This window comes from Haliotis cracherodii, unplaced genomic scaffold (assembly GCF_022045235.1).
Source record: "Haliotis cracherodii isolate W230 unplaced genomic scaffold, xgHalCrac1.p SCAF_8, whole genome shotgun sequence".
NCBI classification, from domain to species: domain Eukaryota; kingdom Metazoa; phylum Mollusca; class Gastropoda; order Lepetellida; family Haliotidae; genus Haliotis; species Haliotis cracherodii.
In genome coordinates, this window is record NW_027266341.1 from 35689796 (window position 1) to 35713779 (window position 23984).

The 23984-nt window shown below is 45.7% G+C and overlaps 1 protein-coding gene across 1 annotated transcript in view; it reads left to right on the forward strand.

Moving 5' to 3' along the window:
* Nucleotides 1–23984, forward strand: part of LOC139449611 (E3 ubiquitin-protein ligase HERC2-like) — a 147877-nt gene that overhangs the window by 110542 nt on the left and 13351 nt on the right. Inside the window, exons 46-70 of the mRNA XM_071231085.1 lie at nucleotides 229–365; nucleotides 2390–2580; nucleotides 2754–2951; nucleotides 3587–3868; nucleotides 4046–4127; nucleotides 4501–4644; nucleotides 5273–5363; nucleotides 6465–6642; nucleotides 6955–7208; nucleotides 7690–7834; nucleotides 8110–8335; nucleotides 9216–9387; nucleotides 10013–10193; nucleotides 10624–10923; nucleotides 11534–11687; nucleotides 13539–13646; nucleotides 14799–15089; nucleotides 15848–15990; nucleotides 16857–16982; nucleotides 17500–17771; nucleotides 18932–19130; nucleotides 20141–20355; nucleotides 20710–20887; nucleotides 21044–21167; nucleotides 22355–22484. Coding sequence (XP_071087186.1) covers nucleotides 229–365; nucleotides 2390–2580; nucleotides 2754–2951; nucleotides 3587–3868; nucleotides 4046–4127; nucleotides 4501–4644; nucleotides 5273–5363; nucleotides 6465–6642; nucleotides 6955–7208; nucleotides 7690–7834; nucleotides 8110–8335; nucleotides 9216–9387; nucleotides 10013–10193; nucleotides 10624–10923; nucleotides 11534–11687; nucleotides 13539–13646; nucleotides 14799–15089; nucleotides 15848–15990; nucleotides 16857–16982; nucleotides 17500–17771; nucleotides 18932–19130; nucleotides 20141–20355; nucleotides 20710–20887; nucleotides 21044–21167; nucleotides 22355–22484 — 4521 coding nt within the window. The remainder of the gene's footprint in view (nucleotides 1–228; nucleotides 366–2389; nucleotides 2581–2753; nucleotides 2952–3586; nucleotides 3869–4045; nucleotides 4128–4500; nucleotides 4645–5272; nucleotides 5364–6464; nucleotides 6643–6954; nucleotides 7209–7689; nucleotides 7835–8109; nucleotides 8336–9215; nucleotides 9388–10012; nucleotides 10194–10623; nucleotides 10924–11533; nucleotides 11688–13538; nucleotides 13647–14798; nucleotides 15090–15847; nucleotides 15991–16856; nucleotides 16983–17499; nucleotides 17772–18931; nucleotides 19131–20140; nucleotides 20356–20709; nucleotides 20888–21043; nucleotides 21168–22354; nucleotides 22485–23984) is intronic.

Genomic DNA, 23984 nt, shown 5'->3' on the forward strand with positions numbered 1-23984 from the left:
TCGGCTAAAGATGTTGACTGAACATCTTAGAAACCGTTACTAAGGAAGGTGCGTACTCTGATCCCTTACCAAAATGGCGGAGGGTATTAGGTATACTGTAATCTAGACGCAAAGTTGTCCAGGGTATATATTACAACAGAATGGGGAAGTAATACCTTGGATAATCGAGGATGAGGTCCGTGGTGCACATGGAGATCTGTGTCTGTATGATTGTTCTTGTGGTTTCAGATGTAATGGTTGCCAAGTGTCGCCACTGACAGGCCCAAGGTTTAAGTGTAAAATCTGTGATGATTTTGACTTCTGTGAAAACTGCTTCAAGAACAACAAGACTCACAAGCATCCCTTCAACAGGATCACAGAGCCAGGTGAGCCTTGTATCTGATTGTAAATCAGGATGTTATCTGCTCTCCTGTGTGAATAGGTCAATTGATTGTGACCTGAATGTGTGGATTGTGTGTCACTTTGACCTGATGGTGTGGATTGTGTGTCACTTTGACCTGATGGTGTGGATTGTGTGTCACCGTGACCTGATGGTGTGGATTGTGTGTCATCATGACCTAAATGTGTGGATTGTGTGTCACTTTGACCTGATGGTGTGGATTGTGTGTCACTGTGACCTGATGGTGTTGATTGTGTGTCACTGTGACCTGATGGTATGGATTGTGTGTCACTGTGACCTGATGGTGTTGATTGTGTGTCACTGTGACCTGATGGTGTGGATTGTGTGTCACTTTGACCTGATGGTGTGGATTGTGTGTCACTTTGACCTGATGGTATGGATTGTGTGTCATCATGACCTAAATGTGTGGATTGTGTGTCACTTTGACCTGATGGTGTGGATTGTGTGTCACTGTGACCTGATGGTATGGATTGTGTGTCATCATGACCTGATGGTATGGATTGTGTGTCACTTTGACCTGATGGTGTGTATTGTGTGTCACTTTGACCTGATGGTGTGGATTGTGTGTCACTGTGACCTGTTGGTGTGGATTGTGTGTCATCATGACCTGAATGTGTGGATTGTGTGTCACTTTGACCTGATGGTGTGGATTGTGTGTCATCATGACCTGATGGTATGGATTGTGTGTCACTTTGACCTGATGGTGTGTATTGTGTGTCACTTTGACCTGATGGTGTGGATTGTGTGTCACTGTGACCTGTTGGTGTGGATTGTGTGTCATCATGACCTGAATGTGTGGATTGTGTGTCACTTTGACCTGATGGTGTGGATTGTGTGTCACTTTGACCTGATGGTGTGGATTGTGTGTCACTGTGACCTGATGGTGTGGATTGTGTCATCATGACCTAAATATGTGGATTGTGTGTCAATTTGACCTGATGGTGTGAATTGTGTGTCACTGTGACCTGATGGTGTGGATTGTGTGTTACTGTGACCTTTTGGTGTGGATTGTGTGTCACTGTGACCTGATGGTGTGGATTGTGTGTCACTGTGACCTGATGGTGTGAATTGTGTGTCACTGTGACCTGATGGTGGGGATTGTGTGTCACTGTGACCTGATGGTGTGGATTGTGTGTCACTGTGACCTGATGGTGTGGATTGTGTGTCATTGGGACCTGAATGTGTGTTTTTGTGAGCTGATGGTGTGTTATGAACTAATGGTGTGGATTGTTGTGTGTGACCCAGTCGTTGATGAGGATGTGGGAGTCATGGTGTTGTTGTTGTGTGAGACCCAGTCGTTGATGGGGATGTGGGAGTCATGGTGTTGTTGTTGTGTGTGACCCAGTCGTTGATGGGGATGTGGGAGTCATGGTGTTGTTGTTGTGTGAGACCCAGTCGTTGATGAGGATGTGGGAGTCACAGTGTTGTTGTTGTGTGAGACCCAGTCGTTGATGAGGATGTGGGAGTCACAGTGTTGTTGTTGTGTGAGACCCAGTCGTTGATGGGGATGTGGGAGTCATGGTGTTGTTGTTGTGCGAGACCCAGTCGTTGATGGGGATGTGGGAGTCATGGTGATGTTGTTGTGTGTGACCCAGTCGTTGATGGGGATGTGGGAGTCATGGTGTTGTTGTTGTGTGAGACCCAGTCGTTGATGAGGATGTGGGAGTCACAGTGTTGTTGTTGTGTGAGACCCAGTCGTTGATGGGGATGTGGGAGTCATGGTGTTGTTGTTGTGTGTGACCCAGTCGTTGATGGGGATGTGGGAGTCACAGTGTTGTTGTTGTGTGTGACCCAGTCGTTGATGGGGATGTGGGAGTCATGGTGTTGTTGTTGTGTGAGACCCAGTCGTTGATGGGGATGTGGGAGTCATGGTGTTGTTGTTGTGTGTGACCCAGTCGTTGATGAGGATGTGGGAGTCATGGTGTTGTTGTTGTGTGTGACCCAGTCGTTGATGAGGATGTGGGAGTCATGGTGTTGTGTGTTCCCCAGGTGGTGAGCCGGTGTACGTGGGGAAGCCAGGGAAGCAGCATCGACCCACGCCGCGTGTTGCCAGCGGATCTCTCGTTGACAACTGGCACATGTGCTGCAAGACCATCCACGTGTCCTCCCGGGACAACCAGGCCTCCAAGCTCATCGACGGAAACAGCGGATACTGGCAGAGTTCCGGATCTCAAGGAAAGGTAACTCCCCTAAATGTAGGCATCAGTTGTCACCTATATAATTAGAACTCACACAGCTTCGTTTTGTCCGTGAAAAGAAAGTAGTAAATGCATTAAGGTGTAATGTAGGATAAGTTTACAGATGTAAAAAAATATTTAGATTTACCAGTACCATGTAAATTCCCTTCCCTCAGCACTGGATCCGCCTGGAGATGCAGCCGGACATCCTCATCAACCGGCTGTACATGCGGGTGGACCCCAGCGACTCCAGCTACATGCCGTCCACGGTGGACATCCTCGGTGGGGAGTCCATCCACAACATGAAGGAGCTACGCACTGTCCACATCTCCCCCACTGACACACTGGTCACCCTGCTGCAGGAGATGACAGAGGTGAGTACTGTCCACACCTTCTCCCACCCCTCGACAGATTTATTCCTGGCTCATGAACAGAGAGAGAATTATCCAAGATATATATATATATATATATATATATATATATATAACCTTCTGTGTCATCATGGCTGTGGAGAGAGGACTCTCACTTTCTCAGTATGGTGCTGGCACTTAGTTCAGACTGCTACATCTGCCTTCAGAAGCCTGTGTCGAGTTGACATTATTTTAGCCTAGTGTACACAGTTGTTATTAATCTATCGGTGAAAATCAGAAATGTTCTGAGAAGATTGTTGAAGATGTATGTCCTTGGTGCTTGAATTTCCCTATATACTTTCAGAACTACCGCCTCATTGAGATAGATGTCCTTGGTGCTTGAATTTCACCATATACTTTCAGTACTACCGCCTCATTGAGATAGATGTCCTTGGTGCTTGAATTTCACCATATACTTTCAGTACTACCGCCTCATTGAGATAGATGTCCTTGGTGCTTGAATTTCACCATATACTTTCAGTACTACTGCCTCATTGAGATAGATGTCCTTGGTGCTTGAATTTCACCATATACCTTCAGTACTACCGCCTCATTGAGATAGATGTTCTTGGTGCTTGCATTTCACCATATACTTTCAGTACTACCGCCTCATTGAGATAGATGTCCGCCAGTGTCGCAGCAGCGGCATTGACTGTAAGGTCCACGGCCTCCAGATTGTGGGCCGTCATCGGTCCGAGGAGGAGGACTCGGCCGCCAGCTTCTCGTTTCTGGCCTCGGACAAGGAGGATGATGACGAACGGCCGGCCACGCAGCCCGGCAGGAAGAAGCTGAGGGCGTTCGGCAACAAGGACATCCAGACTCATGTGTTTGTCTGGGGACTGAACGACAAGGACCAACTTGGGGGACCCAAGGGATCGAAGGTAACTGCCAATGGGTTCAAAGCAGGACAACAATTTTGAAATCTAAATCTGATAGGTAATAGATTGTGTGTATTCAACATGTAAACACTGCATGAAGTGACTAGGTAATGTTGAAATACTAATGTTTTAATATCAGTCTGAGTGTGAATCTTGATGAGTTGATGCTGATGTTCCCAGATCAAGATGCCGGTCCTGAATGAGAGTCTGTCAGGGGTGAAGTGTGTGCAGATAGCAGGCGGCTCCAAGAGCCTTTTCTGTGGTGAGTTGTGCCTTCTGCTCATTGTATGTCCTTGTATCAACCCAAGTTTGTCTGGTCCAGACTCAATAATGTACTGGCTGCTGTGGTGTAACTGTGTACAAGGATAGCTCAAACAACATCCACTCACTCAACCCTCTCATATCTGTATCTCTTCAGTGTCACTTAGAAGTTGGATACGTAACTATGACAACAGAGTTTGATGATCAACTTCTTTTTTCATTGACTGCCTCCATGTTCTTGTGGATAGAGCGTCTGCCCAGAAGGTCAGGGCTTTGATACATTGCTGAGTGCAGTGTTAAACAAACAAACAAACAAACAAACAAACAAAACAAACTCCAGTGTTGCTCAATGTTCATACTCCCTGTTTCTGCAGTGACACAGGATGGGAAGGTGTATGCCTGTGGGGAAGCCACCAATGGCCGTCTGGGCCTCGGAATGAACGCAGGCAACGTCTCTGTACCCAGAATGCTCACTTCTCTCAGTCAGTATCACATCAAGAAGGTTGCTGTGCACTCAGGTATTGTGGCTGTATTACACCCATCTGTAACATGATCAATGAGTATATAGGTTGTGTATAAAAGAAAAAACTAATAAATGAATAAATTTAAAAAAATAAAAATAATGAATGAATGAATGAATGAATGAATGAATGAATGAATGAATGAATGAATGAATGAATGAATGAATGAATGAATGAATGAATGAATGAATGAATGAATGAATGAATGAATGAATGAATGAATGAATGAATGATACTCCTGCTGAGGCATGAGACTAATGTAGTTATGATATGTGACATGCTGATTGTGTTGTCATGTGGAATGTTGCTCATGCTATCAACCACTAGGTTGTCTTAGTTATGTATTAACCACTTTGAAATAACTGTTATATTCCTGGCTGGGGAACTAAGCTATATTCAATCACTGACATTAGCTAGAGCAGTTGAATCTAATGTTGTTATGCTGCTCTGTTCTGTATGTTGGGGTAAAGCTAGGCCAGTGGGACTCCTTTGTCAGGGAAAAGCAAATGTACCGGTATGTATAACTGGTGCTCTGTGGGAATCCAACCTTTGAAAGGCTCATTTTTACAATATAGACAGGATATTTGTTGTTACTTTTAGTTCCATGTCTCCTCGTGTGTTCCAGGTGGGCGTCACGCCATGGCGCTGACAGTGGATGGCAAGGTGTTCTCCTGGGGGGAGGGGGACGACGGCAAACTGGGACATTCCAGCAGGATGTAGGTGGACCACAGCAACATCATTAGCATCAGCATTCCTCACGTCATAACTGCCTCCTGTTGCCATGATACTGACAGAAGAACACACATGCCCCATAGCGCCATACTTGTCACATGAATACTGCTGTGTTGAATTAATATGAAAATGGTTTTCAAAGTGTTTGTAAATACTTGATTGATAATCTGGGTTTGTATACAGTTTTAGATGTTGGGTCAAGTAAATTTATTTTTTCAGTTTATGGATATTAGAACCTGGAGTACATCTGTGTACCTGTCTGGACTGTGTAATAGTGTGTGTCCAAATAATGTGATGGCTACCTATGGCTATACCACTAGGGTGTGTTATGTCCATTATTTTGGTGGGTCGTTTTTCTTCGAAATGAATCAACACATGCAATGCACCATGGTCAAATGATTTGATGGAGACAAGGGAAACTAGCCTCAGTTTAACAGTATTGCATCGTCTCGTAAAGAGCATCACCTTCTTGGCCAACATATAAGTCGGTTAGAGTGGTTATCGAGCATTAAAAGTCCAGTTAAGTCAAGTTTGTAGTTGTAGTTATCAATGAATCATTATTTTTTCAGATACTTATCGTCATACACCCATTGCCCTGCCTTCCCTTTATATAGTTGACTTGAAAAGTACTTCAATGTTGAATTATGAAAATTGATTTCAAAGCACTTGTAAATATTTGATTGATAGTATTGGACTGCCTGGAAGCTAGTCCATGTGTTATGCATTCAGGGACTTGTCATGATACATCCATTACCCCCACACCTTTCATCCCCCAACCCCATCAACCTCCCTCTCTCTTCCCCCTGTCTACAAGTTCAATAGTCTTGAGGGCGGTCAGGTAGCCTAGTGGTTAAAGAGTTCGCTCGTCACGCCGAAGACCCGGGTTCGGTTCCCAACATGGGTACAATGTGTGAAGCCCATTTCTGGTGTCCCCCGGTGTGATATTGCTGGAATATTGCTAAAAGCGGCGTAAAACCATACTCACTCACTCTCTCAAAAGTCTTGAAGGCAACATTATTCACATTTCATCTCGCCTCCTTACATATGCAGCTGACTTGCTGTGTAACACGTTGTGTCTGATACAGGAACTGTGACACCCCCAAGCTGATCGAGGCTCTCAAGTCGAAGCGAGTCCGCGACATTTCCTGTGGCAGTTCCCACAGTGCGGCCATCATCTCTAACGGCGACCTGTACACCTGGGGTCTGGGAGACTACGGCCGTCTCGGACATGCAGACAACACCACACAGCTGAAACCCAAACAGGTGGGTGAAGACAAGGACAAACCTACAACAATATGTACCATGAATCTTTACTGATATAATTGACTTCAGTATTTTTTACAAAGATTTGTGCAAAGTGTGCACACAGATCCCCACAAAAAAGTTAACATATGTTCTTGTAAATATGTCATTAACTTCACAGACTTACAGGAGAAATAAACAGATGTTTGTAAGTAGGAAAATAATATATGGTTTGTTCTATATCTTATATGTCACTTGAAAACTTCTGCAAATCAGGAAAATGATATCTCCTGTGGATGCTAGTTTTGGATGATAAAAATGTTCCTCTGTTAGGTGAAGGCCTTGGCTGGTCAGCGTGTGATCCAGATCGCGTGTGGGAGTCGGGACGCCCAGACCCTAGCCCTCACTGACGAGGGTCATGTGTATTCGTGGGGAGACGGGGACTTTGGGAAGCTGGGGCGAGGCGGCAGTGACGGCTGCAACTCCCCCCATGTCATCGAGCGGCTGACGGGACTGGGTGTGTGTCAGATTGAGTGTGGCGCTCAGTTCTCTCTTGCTCTCACCAAGACAGGTCAAGTCTGGACATGGTGAGTTGGTGGTCAGCTGGAATGTCTGTATGCCTCTGTTCACTCAGCAGTGAATGGGTACCCAGCAGGATGTGTTGGTAACTATTAACCTTCTAGCTCTCACAGGCAGATTGTGTTGCATACTCCCCAGGGAGCTAAGAATGAAGTGCACACTGATCCTCTGACTGGGGTAATAATATAGTCCTTTGAGCATGCCTTAGGTAGTGGATTTGGCAGATTATTATCATTATTACTTAAATAATAATAGTAATAATAATAATGATTATTATTATTATTATTATTGTTGTTGTTATTAACTGAACTGAAATGATTTAAATATGATGTTATTTAGGAAGGTAGTTTAAGGGTTTGATACTCTTTTTATCAAATATTTTTATTTCAAAAGATGGTTTGTGATGTGAGTGAGTGATGATGTAGCTGCTGATGTTGGGAACTAAGACTGTCTGCCTCTGTGTTAACAGTGTTTTCTTCCAATTCCTAGGGGTAAGGGGGACTACTTTCGCTTGGGCCACGGGACAGACGCACATGTTCGGAAGCCCCAGCTGGTGGAAGGCCTTAAGGGCAAGAAGGTCATCCACGTGGCGGTGGGGGCCCTCCACTGTCTCACTGTCACAGACCAGGGACATGTACGTACACAGAGGTCACAGGGGTCACAGGGGTCACGTTAGTTGTGACAGCAAATTTGGTTAAAGGAATATTTTCAAAAATATGATTTCTCACCATGGCGTCTTGGTTTAAATAAAAAAATATATCACTTTGTTGAAAGTTTGTTTTATCACTTGATAAATGAATCAGGAAGTGCATCCATTACATAACTGTTTTTGTAAACCCCTAAAATCAAGGCTGACCTAATACAATACTGATGAAATGCTATTTCTGACTGTACATATGTGCTGTGTAGGTGTATGCGTGGGGTGACAATGACCACGGTCAGCAGGGTAACGGGTCCACCACGGTCAACAGGAAGCCGGCCTTGGTGCAAGGCCTTGAAGGAAGCAAGATCACCCGTGTGGCATGTGGGTCATCCCACAGCGTGGCCTGGGCAACAACCGATCTGTCCACACCAACGACACACGAGCCTGTTCTGTTCTCTGCATCTAAGGATGCGCTCGGTGCTACCCTGCTAGGTGAGGAGAGGAGCGACCAACTGTATGCTACTGTACATTTGAAGGGGCTATTCCTATTATTCAGCAGTACACCAAACTGATTACTTACAATTTGGAAGTACTGGTTGAGGAAGGTTTCTGTGCCTCTATATCATCAAAACTTTTAATTTATCAAGTCTGATTCCATAAAGGGTTTCTCTGTAGCCATTAGTCTCAAGTTGTAACTACAACTAAATTTGGGTCTAGAAAGCGTGGCTTATAATAGCATATAAAATCAGATTAGAGTGTATTGAAACTGAGTGAGTTGGATTTAACGCTACTTTGAACAGTATTCAAGTTATATTTCGGCGTGCCAGTTTAATGTGGGAGGAAAGCCCAAAGTGATGCAGGTCTTAGACGGTTACCACTTTGGTGAAACCATAAGTACCGATTGAAATTGATGCCAAGGGACCACTTTTGGTCGACTGCTATGCAAGCTTAGGAAAACTATATGTGACTATATGTGTTTTCCAACTGTAGGCCTTCTGTGTGCAACGGAAGAATCACTTTTCATTAAACAAGTGACTGTGATGGAGTGTAATGGTGGTTCTCCTCATGGAGTCATAAGTGTGCCAAGTCGAGTTGATTATAAAAAATTAGCCGGCTTCTCCCGCTTAGATATTAATCACAATTTGTTTGTTGGGGTGGTGGGGAATGGGTGGGGGTGGGGTGTCCTCAGAATTTATATTCATATGTAATGTCAAAGCATTGGGAAGCTTTCTTCCCCAGCTGTTGTTACTGACTGTGCAGAATATGTCAGAAGTTCAATTGCCAGGTCAGGATGTTTATATGATGTCAGCACTGGCTGTGCTGTGGCCCTGTTCTTGCTGTGTGTTATCCTGTGTTGTTTGCCTTCCCACAGGGTTGTTCGAGCCCCAGGGAGAAGAGGGGGCTCTGCCTGCGACGGTTCCACAGCTCCAGAACAAGAACAGCCGGCCATCACTGTCCAAGATCCTCCTGTCTCTAGAGTCAGACGTGGAGAAGCAGAAGGCGCTGGCACACGTTCTGACAGCACTACAGATTCTATATGCCAGGTAGGCCGCTGTACCCCATATCACCCATCACAAATGGCTGCCTGATTGCTAATGAGTCGTAATGCAATATTTACTCACTAACTCACTCCACATCTCACCAGCCTGTAGTCTGGTTACATCGTCCCGAGGCAAGGGAGTTACCAGTAACTGACTCTAAAAGTCCAGTTTCCACCCTAGCCGGACTAGGCTGGAATTATCAAGTTATATTTTGGTTGATTGCAGGATTTGCAAAGCCTGTGTACTGTCAATTTAGCGTCAACATATATATTAAAAAATCTCTTCATGTTTTTAATCAAGGTGTTCACGTGATTTGATGCACTTTGCTAAGTAAGACATGTTTGATTACAATCAAGATAGTGAAATCAGATCAGATCGTCTTGACTGGGCACCGCCAGTTTGTTTGAAACAAATGCAGTTGATATGAGAGGTGGAATCTGATTGGTCAATAGGTGGCAAATAAAAGGGTCATAACTCATAATATCCACTGGTGGCGCTATGATCGATGGTAGCCTTGCCTCAGGAAGATGTCTTGTTACCAATCCCCACCATGGATGCAAGACTCACTGTGTTACTGTCCAAGCACAGACAAACCCTGCTCGCTCATCACGTATGTCCTGTGTTGTAGAGATGCTATAGTAGGCTCCCTGGCCCAGGAGATTCAGGTGCTGGCCGACACCAAGTCCTGCGTCCCCGTCACGGTCACACCCAGCCCCGACACCAGCACCCTTGTGACGGCATCGGAAGGGGTGGTCGACCACACAGACATCGACGTCTCCATTGTGGACACTATGGACCAGAGTGGACATGTAAGTGTTTTCAATTATTTTTGGGCGTGAAATATATGAAAATCAAACCCTTTTCTTTGAAATGCCCCAACATCAGCTAAATAATGTTTGTTAAATGGAAATCTCCTCTTCAGACACTGAAGCATCATTGGCAATCTTCATGCACTTCACATAAAGCACTGATTAAAAATTTGTCTGGTAAAATTTTGTGTGTATGATCATAGAATTGTGTCTATAAAGTTTATTCGGAAAGTTCTACATCCAGCAAAATCCTGGTGAGGGACACCAGAAATGGGCTTCACACATTGTACTCATGTGAAGAATCGAACCTAGGCCTTTGCCATAACAAGTGAATGCTTTGACCACTGGGCTACATGACGTCCCTTATTCAGTATCCAGTGAATGTGTTGCGAATAAGCACAATTGTTTGCATTTGTATGTGATGTTCCAGAGTCAGTTCTCCATGGACATGTCATTGTTCCGAAGCATGCACAGCCTCGCGGCGAAGGTGTCGCCAGCCACTAGCATCATTGCAGAGACGTTCACATCACCGGACGAGGTGACCCGCACCATGGACAGCGTGAGCACGGCTTACCCCCCGGGGCTGGACGAGTTCACCAGCAGGATGTCAGCCGACGACTCCCGGATCCTGGTCGACCTCCTCAAACTGGCAGTGGCCTGCCGGGTCGGGGAGAAGGGCAAGGAGACCATGTCCGAGATACTCACTGCCTTGGGCAAGGCCTACCCTCATGTAAATGGTTTATGCTTTCCAAAGAAACAAAAGTAGTTCATTCTTTGATCAATATTTTTGGAGTAAATTTGGTTCCACCCTCTCACCCACAACGCACTTACCCCAACCAACCATTCACCCAAAACCCACACATGTACATTCCAGTTTGGGCCAACCTGGTTCTTGGACTATTGTACATATCTCTCAAGTGCCTATACACATGCTTCAAACACCCCAACCCCAACCCCAACCCCAATCCCAACCCCAACAACAAATCCAACCTCAACCGCAACCCCAACAATAAATCCAACCTCAACTCCAACTGCAACCTCAACCCAAACAACAAATCGAACCCCAACCCCAACAACAAATCCAACCTCAACCCCATCCCCATCCCCAACCCCAACCCCAACCTCAACCTTAACCTCAACAATAAATCAAACCTCAACTCCAACTGCAACCCCAACCCCATCAACAAATCTAACCCCATCCCCAACCGCAACCTCAACCCCAAGTAAAATGACCTGTCAATTATGGGAAATATATTTCCATGGTTTAAGATTTGTGAATATGAAAACAGATATTTGTATTGTTATTACTTATGACCATGTGTATGACGTGGATGTTGCAGGTTGCAGAGATGGTGCTGGAGCTGTGTGTGACGGAGCTGGAGGATGTTTCAACAGACACCGACTCTGGCCGCGCCACGGCCCAGCCAGTAGTCCAGGAGAGTCCACACCCTTACACCGACGACACATCACAGCTGGGACACGTCAAGATACCCGGTCAGTGTCTAGTCTACACTTCCATAACAACAGGGCTGTCAGAGTAACATGCAGTAGTCATCCTGAAGAAACCTGGGGTTGATTCCTCTCATGCAATGTCCTCAGTGATGATAGAGCAGGGATATGTCAAACAGCATTACAAACTCAGTCACTAAGTCACTCCATTACTTGCTGACCAAGTAATATCAGCTGATTAGTAAATTGTGCTTTTGGCTAATTTTTTTATTCATGAATGTGAAGTTTGGAAAGTGCCCTAAATTTTAATCACATTAAACATTATATTCACAACATATATATCATTGCAAGAAATATCTCTTATAGTAGAAGCCAACATGTAGTTCTATGGCAAGTGGATGTGTTACCATGAACTAGCTAATGTAGATCAGTCAACTTCTGGATCCCAGTGATCTTGATCTAATATGTACATAGTTCCTGCTTACATACCATTATGTTGAGATGTGACTATGTTAAACCTTTTTTATGAGTTAGTACAGAAAGCGAGTGGATGTGAGTAGGAATGAGTATCTATGCTAGTGTCCATTTAAAAAAACAATCTGAGTCCATAATAGCCATGATGGCCACACCTCTAATATCAATCTTACTGTCAGTAACAATATGAATAGCATAAGCTTCTGGAACTCATGTCATAACTTTGCTTGCGCTTCCTAAATTGTCTGGGGAGGTCGGGTAGCCTAGTGGTTAAAATATTCGTTCGCCACGCCAAAGGTATGGGTTCAATTCACGACATGGGTACAATGTGTAAAACCTATTTCTGTCCCCTGTTGTGATATTGCTGGAATATTGCCAAAAGTGGCATAAAACCATTCTTACTCACTTCTAAATTGTCGGAATATCTGTTCTTACTTGGGCCAGGCACTACACTGGGTGTCTGGTCTTACTTGGGCCAGGCACTACACTGGGTGTCTGGTCTTATCTGTGACAGGAATAGAAATAAACTATCAGTATCACTTTTTATCCCCCCGGCATATTATGCGGGGGGATATAGCGATCAGCCAGTCTGTCTGTCCGGCCGGCCGGCCGGCCGTCTGTCTGTCCATAATCTTTTCCTTTTCCGGGGCAGAATTCGAAAACCATTCAGTGTATTTGATTGAAACATGGCAAATCTATCAGGCACATACTGAAGTGGTGCCTTTTGATATTTTGGAATTTTTCTAATTTAATTTTTTTTTAAATTTTATGGAATGAAGTTGGACATAGACTCAATTGGGGATGGGGTTCGTTTCCAGGGCAGAATTCGAAAACTATTCAGTGTATTTGATCGAAACTTGGCAAAGCTATCAGGCACATACTGAAGTGGTGCCTTTTGATATTTTTATTTTTACAAATTTTTATTTTTTACAATTTTTATGGAAAGAAGTTGGACCTAGACTCCATTGGGGAAACAGGTTCATTTCCGGGCCAGAATTCGAAAACCATTCAGTGGGTAAACAATGTATGCTTCTTAAAGAACATTCAACTGTTGACTCATTACTTACAGAATTGCACATCTACTAGTGGTTACTTTACAGACAGCTGCCGGGGGGATATGTCATCTTTTTGATGACTCTTGTTCACACACAAAAAGAAAGTATATTGTGAAAGATGGGAAGCACCCAAGACAAATTCGGTAAGAATATGTTAGTGAGTGGGGTTTTTCAATGCTTTCACAGAATTCCAGCAGGGGACATCTGAAATGGGCTTCACACATTTTACGAATGTGGAGAATGGAACCAAGGACTTTGGCATGACAAATGAACACTAGACCCCTTGTGTACTTGAAGGTCTATGACTTGAGTGAACATGATAGAGAGTAATGTTATTCCAATCTAATGGTTATTGTTATTGCTTCAGGGGCTGAGGCGCTGCGTGTAGAGTTTGACCGGCGCTGTTCCACGGAGAGACGCCATGATCCTCTCACCATTATGGACGGGTCAGGCAGGACAGTCGCCACCAGATCAGGTGAGTTGTACCGAACCCTCCATGCCTCCAACAACACATTCAGGGCTCCAGATAAGCTGCGCATCTGCGTAAAATACGCATCAGAAATGCAGAAATACGCTGTAAAATCAAATCCAAGCGTATCAAATACGCGATGAACATTACAGATATGCTACAAAAACAAAACTTGTGCGTATCATCAAAATATTGTGAAGTAACCCTGCGTATTTGATTAGCAAATCAACATCTTATTTTGAAATTATAAACAGGCATTCCATCAACCTTGCCAAACTCCAAGATGACAGTTACATCATGATCATTTGCCATCATACTTTCTTGGAAGTATCGTGGTATTTTTGAGTCCTATAAAGCTCTCGAACCCAGTTTGCAGGGACTAGATGAATAGTGTTTTTAAATATTTAACTTAAATACCCACATGTGTAAAAACTAGTGGGTAACAGAAATTTGAATACCCAGATAGAATTACTGATACCCAATGATTTTAAAATGCATGGGTAAAATACCCACAACACCAAAAGCTTATCTGGAGCTCTGACATTGCTGCATGTTATAACCAGCCTGTGGGGTTTACATGGAAAATATTGGTCCCCAGCATCCTATGCTTGTCATTAGAGGAGATATGATGGTTGAACTAGATGTTGCTGGAATGTGGCTTAGAGTGGTGTAAACAGATTGAGATCGAGATTGAGTTCGGGGTTATATAGTTACACCAAGGAATTCCGTCCGTCCCTCCATCCTTATGTCCGTCCTTCCGAGGACATATTTTTTGTGTGATCTATTATTTGAAAACTACGACATAGATTCTTTTCAAAGTTGGTGAACACTTTTTATACCTGTAGGAGAGGTGCACTGCGAAGTGTGATTTCAATATTTGGAATTGCTGAAAAAATACAACTTTTTATCATTTTCTTACTTCGAATTTTTTTGTTTAAACATTTGTGTGACATGTAACTTGAAAACTACTTCATTGATTCTTTTCCAATTGCTGGAACAGTTTTTATTCCAGGAGAGGTGCATTGCAAAGTTTCATTTTGATAAGTGGATTTTCTGAGTAAATATTGCTTGTTTCATGTTTTGAACAGTGAAGAAATATGGTGGAGTCTAAGTCGGGCGTATTAGTGATCCATGCTCACTTTCTATCTTGTTTTCCAGGTCGGGAATGGTCTGATTGGTCGCAGGAACTACGTGTCCAGGGTGACGAGCTCAGGTGGAAGTTCATCAGCGATGGCTCCGTCAACGGCTGGGGCTGGCTGTTCACTGTGTACCCCGTCATGCCGGCCGCTGCTCCCCTGGACATGCTCAGTGACCGCACCATCCTGTCAAGACCCTCCATTGACCTGGTCACATGTCTGCTGGACTTCAAGCTGGAGTTGACCATGGACAGGAACATCATCCCCCGACTGGCGGCCGCGCTCGCTGCGTGCGCTCAGCTCAGCTCTCTAGGTGACAAGGAACATCTCATATATTTTGTTGTTTTTGAAAATGAGTTGGTTAGGATAATTTGTAACCAATTGATATTCTGAAGCAGAATAGATCCTCACTTCTGTGTTCTGGTAGATTGTATTGTTGATATTAGGAGGGATGGGTCCAAAGGTCCTCATCCTGTTAGGAGGTGGTCATTGATGGGGATTTTGAAATTTGGAGGCAGAATGGGCTCAAAGTAGCACCTTGTGGTAGGAGATATGACGGGGTTGGTGATAGTCTGAGGCAAAAATTGTCCTCTGTGTTTCATTCTTGTAGGAAATAGATAGGGATTATGGATATTCTTAGTCATTAAAGATCATTTGACATCTGTCTTCAGTGACTCATTCTTGTAGGAAATAGATAGGGATTATGGATGTTCTTAGTCATTAAAGATCCTGTGACTTCTGTCTTCAGTGACTCATTCTTGTAGGAAGTGGGGACTAAGATAGAGTCGGACGGGGACCAGCAGGCCACAATGGCTGCCAAGTGATGACACAGGCTGTGTTGCCTTAACAGACCAGTCTGCATAAATCTGCCCCTGATGACCTTGACCCTCGTTTCCAGCTTCCATAATTTAACTGATATATTGGTGACAAGGCTTTAAACCAAATTGCTCAGTGAAACATTTGTGAATAATGTAGTCTTCATTCAGCATCACACTTCTTCATACCTGCATGGTGTTGTTTAATCTGAAGCTCTTCCAACCTGTGTGGTGAAATAATCTTTATTCGACATAGGAGCCAACCAGAGGATGTGGGCTCTGCACAAGCTGAGGAAGCTGATGGCGGCCAACTTCGGACCCTCCATCAACGTCAACGCCCTTCTAGCCAGCCCCACCTCGGAGAGTCCAGACCAGGAGATGCCCCGGACATACTCTGTGGTAAGTTGTTGTAAAGGTAGAACAGGATATTGCCTAGACATTCTTAGACCTGATTGGGGGAGGGAGTAGGGGGCTGAGGTTGGGGGAGGGAGTAGAGGGCTGAGGTTGGGGGAGGGAGTAGGGGGCTGAGTTTGGGGGAGGGAGTTGGGGGCTGAGGTTGGGGGAGGGAGTATGGGGCTGAGGTTGGGGGAGGGAGTTGGGGGCTGAGGTTGGGGGAGGGAGTTGGGGGCTGAGGTTGGGGGAGGGAGTAGGGGGCTGAGGTTGGGGGAGGGAGTTGGGGGCTGAGGTTGGGGGAGGGAGTAGGGGGCTGAGGTTGGGGGAGGGAGTTGGGGGCTGAGGTTGGGGGAGGTAGTGGGGGGCTGAGGTTGGGGGAGGGAGTAGGGGGCTGAGGTTGGGGGAGGGAGTTGGGGGCTGAGGTTGGGGGAGGGAGTAGGGGGCTGAGGTTGGGGGAGGGAGTAGGGGGCTGAGGTTGGGGGAGGGAGTAGGGGGCTGAGTTTGGGGGAGGGAGTTGGGGGCTGAGGTTGGGGGTCCTTGTATGTGCCTTCTTTTTGTTTGCTGAGATTCCTCTGGCTATCTTGGAAGTATAAGCGACCAGAAGGCACTCATTCTCTAACAGAGTCTACAGCAGGTTTGTTTCAATACAATCTTATGTGACAGTGTATGTAGGTTCAAATATCTAAGAATATTTTACTAGGTTTCGTAGTGATCTGTAGATATGTGTACTTTGTATTTCCATTTGTTTTGAACTTTCATTGTACATAATGTGATAATAACATGTTCCTAGTAAATGAGAAGATGGTTCTTTTTTCCACCATGATTTATGTTTGGACACATAGAGCCATACATGTTGTGTTTCCCTTCGCCAGTGTCTGAGTGGGTCGGCCTTGGCCTCCCTGGTGAAGGGGCTCCCGGAGGCTCTCCAGAGGCAGTACGAGTACGAGGACCCCATTGTCCGCAGCGGCAAGCATCTCATGCATAGTCCATTCTTCAAGGTATGCCTGAATGTAACTCCCGGTGCCAGGTGCATGCATTACTATACATCTCAATTGCTACATGCATTATCAGTTGAACTGGTCATGGATCAGAAGAACAATGATGCAAAATCCAGATGGTTTTTTCTCTCTTGATGATAAAGATTAATGGATTTTGATATAGTTTCATTTTAGATATTCTTTTATGAAAGTCAATTCAAGCTTCAGGTCAGTGTTTACAGGTTGATAGAACATACTGCACTTCAGGATTGTGTTTGGATGACACTGTCCTCTGAGGAACCTTTGCAGAGTTGAATCCCTTTGTTGTGTCAGAATCCTATGATCCTGTGTCTTGTGCTGGTTTGCTCGCAGTCAGTATAATGTGTCTGTTTGTGGTATTCATTTTAAACTGCAGCATGGTATCACTTTGGGCTAGCACTATAAAATTTGCGTAAGTCCGGACTAGTACAAGCAGCCACATCGCACACACCGAGAGACAGACACACGCTCACACCTGACCTTCACCTCCCCCTTACAGGTGCTTGTGGCCCTGGCTTGTGATCTGGGCATGGACACTCTACACTGCTGTGCTGAGGCCCACAAGTGGGCGTGGTTCCGCCGCTACTGCATGGCCGCCCGTGTGGCTGCCGCCATCGTCAAGCGGACACAGCTCCCCGTGGTGTTTGCAGAGGAAGTGATGAAGAAGATTCAGGACATCGCTGCCGAAGGCGAGAACATCACCCGTGACCACGAATCTCACTCCATCTTCAAACAGATGCAGGATGAGCAGCTCCTCATGTGGATGAACAGGTATGCCCTCAGTATAGACTCAGCTCTGCCATTTGGCAGAACGAGTTACTTTTATGCAACATCTTATACATCCGTGCATTATCACCCCAGACGAATTGGAAGGGGGATATAGGAATGGGTGCTGTTCGTCCTTCCATTCATCCGTCACATTTCGTTTCCCTACAGAACTCCCAAACCATGAGGGATATCTTAACCAAACTTGGCACATAGATAGGTCTAGTGGTGATCTGGTGTCTTTTTTAGATAATTTTTTTGAGTTTCCATGGCCATGACTTTGACTTTGACTGAAAATGGCAGTAGTGGTTGTTTCCGGGGGGCTTATGCCTTGCTCACAACCGGACATATCATATTGGTGGGGGATATGAGTATTTCATGCTTGTTATATCAGCAATAAATGATTCCCCTCCTTACAAGGATCAATTTCACACACTCACTAATTGCCTACCATGACTCTACTCAACAGTCTGTCTTATTAAAATCAAATCTTTTGCTCTGATGCGATACCTCTCTGCATGAAGATCTGTAGACCATAGAGGTTGCGTCACATGATTTTCTTATCGGCCAATCAGTGTCAAGGTTTCCTAATTGTCGTTACAAGTGAGCAAAGCATTCAGACAAGCAAAATATAATTTATCTCGCAAATCGAATAGGCGGAATGGGTGGCCCAGTCGTCTAAGGCGCTATGTTGCGTCCCTTGGCACTACAGAAACCTATGATTGTGGGTTCGATTCCCGGTTCGGCCCGATTATGTTTCTAGGTTTGTCAGCATCATATCCGTGCTCGTGGGTTTCACTGAAGTGGTAAACGTCAGAGACCTGCATCACTTTGGGCTTTCCTCCCACATTAAGCTGACACGCTGTGACATATCTGGAATACTGTTAAAAGCGGCGACCAAACTTACTTGAAAACAAATATGATTGGAGACTCTTGAATGCAAAAAATACAATGCACTATCATATTCATATTTGATAGATTGTATTTTATTTGGGGTGTTTCAGATGGAGATGAGTTACTAAATCAATTTTCTTTTCAATGTAAAATGGTCATTCTCATGGGTAGCAACACTATAATATGTAGTTGGGCCCCTCAGAGACAGTTACACTTGATGTTGTCTTCCAGGCACTAACATCTTCATAATGTTGTTTGATGTTGTCTTCCAGGAAGCCTGATGACTGGACACTGAGCTGGGGAGGGAGTGGACAGATCTGGGTGTGGGGTCACAACCACCGAGGTCAACTGGGCGGGGTCGAGGGAGCCAAGGTAAAGCTCCCGGTCAGCTGCGAGTCTCTGGCAAGTCTCCGCCCCGTGCAGCTGATTGGAGGAGAACAGACACTGTTTGCCGTCACAGCTGATGGGAAGGTACGCCGAGCTTGTAGCATACTCTGTTCCTGTGTTAGCGAGACATGTGTTGGAGTGGCGTGTACAGGAGTTTACCAGCTTACACATTGGGCATGTGTTTGCAAAACTGAATTGATATTTGAAAAGAAGTGCTGATAACTGTTTTGTAGCATTAGTTAAAGGATTAGGTCTTTTCTTTCCTCTGTGGTCTAGTGGTGGAACGTCCGCCCGGAGAGCGGAAGGTCTGGGGTTTGATCCCCGGCCGCATCATACCAAAAGACGTTAAAAGATGGTACTTGTTGTTACCCTGCCTGCCGCTCCGCATTAAGGGGTTAAAGCAAGGACTGGTCGACTCGTAGTCAGTATACTGTGTCTGAGTGGGGTATTCATGTTAAACTGTGGCATGGTATCTCATTGGGCTAGCACTATAAATCGGCATTAGTCCGGTCTAGTACAAGCACCCCCACACACACACACGTGCATGCACGTCGCTATATAAGTGCAATAATCTTGGACGCGACGTTAAACCCAATTTCACCTCACCTCACCTCACTTCAGTACTGTGTTTTCATACAGTACATGTGTTGTTTTCCAAACCATGGCAATGATACTATGAAACTAGAAGTTCTTACAGCTTGTGTTTAGGGAAGCTTGAGGCATTAGAAAGGCATTATTGATCAAAGCTGTATGGGGTTTAGATATTGGTGAGGTCAGCTGGCACATGATTGGGTAAAGTTAAAACGGTTCAAGATAACTGGTTCTTTTTTATGAAAAGATTGGGATGGGCTCCGGAGTTGGGTAGCCTAGTGGTTAAAGTGTTCGCTCGTCACCCAGAAGGCCTGGGTTCGATTCCCCACATGGATACAATATGATACCCATTTCTGGTGTCCCCCACAGTGATATTGCTGGAATATTGCTAAAAGCGGTGTAAAACCATACTCACTCACTCACGCTATGGGGTATTTCTGGTTCTGCCCGTAGTTTGTGTTGGTACCTGTGTGAGAGTTGATACACCGTGGTTCTGTGTACAGGTGTATGGTACTGGCTATGGAGCCGGAGGCCGCCTGGGTATTGGTGGCACCGAGTCTGTGTCCACTCCTACACTACTGGAGTCCATACAACACGTGTTCATCAAGAAGGTTGCTGTCAACTCGGGAGGCAAACACTGTCTGGCGCTGTCCTCCGAGGGCGAGGTGTACTCGTGGGGGGAGGGAGAAGATGGCAAGCTGGGACACGGAAATAGAAGGTGAGAGGAGGGTGTGGTCTGAGGGGTGGGGTTGAGTTGTTGAGGGAGGGAGAAGATGAGATTGAAATGGAAGGTGAGTGGAGGAGATGGGGAGGTCTGAGGGCGGGGTCTGAAGGCGGAGTTGAGGTGTTGAGGGAGGGAGAAGATGAGATTGAAATGGAAGGTGAGTGGAGGAGATGGGGAGGTCTGAGGGCGGGGTCTGAAGGCGGAGTTGAGTTGTTGAGGGAGGGAGAGCCAAGTAGAAGGTGTGAAGAGTAGATATGAGGGATATTGGATTGTATTCCACATTTTTTGCAGCCTGAAAGCATTTTGTTTTCTGGGTAAGATTGTAAAGCTTGTCACTGACTGTTCCAGCCCTTGTGACCGGCCACGTGTGATAGAGTCTCTGCGAGGGAAGGAGGTGATCGACATCTCGGCAGGGGGAGCACACAGCGCCTGCATCACGTCTAATGGAGAACTGTATACCTGGGGGAAAGGTCGTTACGGGCGACTCGGACATGGAGACAGTGAAGACCAACCAAGACCTAGGCTGGTAAGTCAGAGACTAGCTCAGTCAAGAGCTGATGACTTCCATATACCCGATATGTGAGGTGGACTAACTAACTTCTAGAGGAAGCTTTAATAACCCAGTGCTACTTATATTCGTGTTGTGACACCTAATGGGTCATCTGTTGCTTGTTGACCTCAGGTTGAGACCCTGAAGACGACGCGTGTGACTGACGTGGCGTGTGGGAGCGGGGATGCTCAGAGTCTATGCATCACAGAGGACGACTGTGTCTGGTCGTGGGGAGACGGAGACTATGGCAAACTTGGTACGACATTCTTTCAGTAGACAGATCTTCAACTTTAGACTCATAGAAGTCAATTCATATTACAAGTTCCTCAAGAGATTGTTATAGGTTTTACTTAAGAAAGCCTCTTCAGTTACACAGTTGGGTTAAGAAAATACATCTACGAATTGTTAAAAAAATTGTACAATGCTTCTGAAAACATTGCTTAACAATGCTTAACATTGATATAAGCTGTTCCAATTTTAACGTCCATAATGAAATTTATTCGACTTGTGAACCCAAAGTTACTTGGACCAATGTAACTATATCTTTATTTTGAGACCTGTGTGTGTTTATTTGTTGTTTTTTGTTTTGTTTTTTTGTTGTTTCTTTTAACGCAGTATTGAGTAATAATCAGGCTTAATATTAAGAGCAAGGTCCCAGGTTATCGGGTCACATGAATCTCTTTACAAATCTATTTTTACTGACTGAATGCAGCATCACATATACATGAACTCTACTGCAGTGAATAACACACAGATGTGCGACATCTCACTCGTAACACTGGTACGGGTGGTCAGGCTCGCTGACTCGGTTTTTTCATGTCATCGTATCCCAAGTGCTTAGATCGATGCTCATGATGTCAATCACTGGATTGACTGGTCCAGACTTGATTACTCACAGACCGACGTCATATAGCTGAAATATTGCTGAGTGCCGCGTTAAACAACAAACAAACAAACATTGCAACATGTATCACTGCTATGAGGTCATGAGGTGACATGTGACTCACTCGAGGCAGCCCGAGAGCACATACTCTTAGAAGTTTCCTGAAACAGCATAGAAGTAGAATTATCTTCAACAAAACCCAATAGACTAGACCAAAGAGAGTAAATATATACTACTCTATTTTCGATAGGGACATTTTCTATCTTTTCTTAATACACAAAACTGATTCTCATATGTCAAATATATATTTAAATATATCTGATGTAACTGATTATCCTTATGAAAAGTTGAGTAGTATAAATTGAATACCCCACGAAAAATATCAGTACCCAATGTGAATGATAACTTGTGAGTAAATACTCAATGGCTCCAATAACTATTTGGAGCCCTGTGCCATTCTTGAAGTGGTGAAGTTGTTTGAACATCTGCTTTTTTTAGTGTAACTCAGAACCTTTGACTTGTGCAGCAATAAGCTAATGTACAATGTGTGTGTGTGTCAGGTCGTGGAGGGAGTGACGGCTGCAAGGTACCGGTGAAGATCGAGTCTCTCCAGGGCCTGGGGGTCATCAAGGTGGAGTGTGGGTCCCAGTTCTCCGTGGCCCTCACCAAGTCAGGGGCTGTCTATACATGGTGAGTGTGGGTCCCAGTTCTCGGTGGCCCTCACCAAGTCAGGGGCTGTCTATACATGGTGAGTGTGGGTCCCAGTTCTCCGTGGCCCTCACTAAGTCAGGGGCTGTCTATACATGGTGAGTGTGGGTCTCAGTTCTCCGTGGCCCTCACCAAGTCAGGGGCTGTCTATACATGGTGAGTGTGGGTCCCAGTTCTCGGTGGCCCTCACCAAGTCAGGGGCTGTCTATACATGGTGAGTGTGGGTCCCAGTTCTCCGTGGCCCTCACTAAGTCAGGGGCTGTCTATACATGGTGAGTGTGGGTCTCAGTTCTCCGTGGCCCTCACCAAGTCAGGGGCTGTCTATACATGGTGAGTGTGGGTCCCAGTTCTCGGTGGCCCTCACCAAGTCAGGGGCTGTCTATACATGGTGAGTGTGGGTCCCAGTTCTCCGTGGCCCTCACCAAGTCAGGGGCTGTCTATACATGGTGAGTGTGGGTCCCAGTTCTCCGTGGCCCTCACCAAGTCAGGGGCTGTCTATACATGGTGAGTGTGGGTCCCAGTTCTCCGTGGCCCTCACCAAGTCAGGGGCTGTCTATACATGGTGAGTGTGGGTCCCAGTTCTCCGTGGCCCTCACCAAGTCAGGGGCTGTCTATACATGGTGAGTGTGGGTCTCAGTTCTCCGTGGCCCTCACCAAGTCAGGGGCTGTCTATACATGGTGAGTGTGGGTCCCAGTTCTCCGACCAAGTCAGGGGCTGTCTATACATGGTGAGTGTGGGTCCCAGTTCTCCGTGGCCCTCACCAAGTCAGGGGCTGTCTATACATGGTGAGTGTGGGTCCCAGTTCTCCGTGGCCCTCACCAAGTCAGGGGCTGTCTATACATGGTGAGTGTGGGTCCCAGTTCTCCGTGGCCCTCACCAAGTCAGGGGCTGTCTATACATGGTGAGTGTGGGTCCCAGTTCTCCGTGGCCCTCACAAAGTCAGGGGCTGTCTATACATGGTGAGTGTGGGTCCCAGTTCTCCGTGGCCCTCACTAAGTCAGGGGCTGTCTATACATGGTGAGTGTGGGTCTCAGTTCTCCGTGGCCCTCACCAAGTCAGGGGCTGTCTATACATGGTGAGTGTGGGTCCCAGTTCTAGGTGGCCCTCACCAAGTCAGGGGCTGTCTATACATGGTGAGTGTGGGTCCCAGTTCTCCGTGGCCCTCACTAAGTCAGGGGCTGTCTATACATGGTGAGTGTGGGTCTCAGTTCTCCGTGGCCCTCACCAAGTCAGGGGCTGTCTATACATGGTGAGTGTGGGTCCCAGTTCTCGGTGGCCCTCACCAAGTCAGGGGCTGTCTATACATGGTGAGTGTGGGTCCCAGTTCTCCGTGGCCCTCACCAAGTCAGGGGCTGTCTATACATGGTGAGTGTGGGTCCCAGTTCTCCGTGGCCCTCACCAAGTCAGGGGCTGTCTATACATGGTGAGTGTGGGTCCCAGTTCTCCGTGGCCCTCACCAAGTCAGGGGCTGTCTATACATG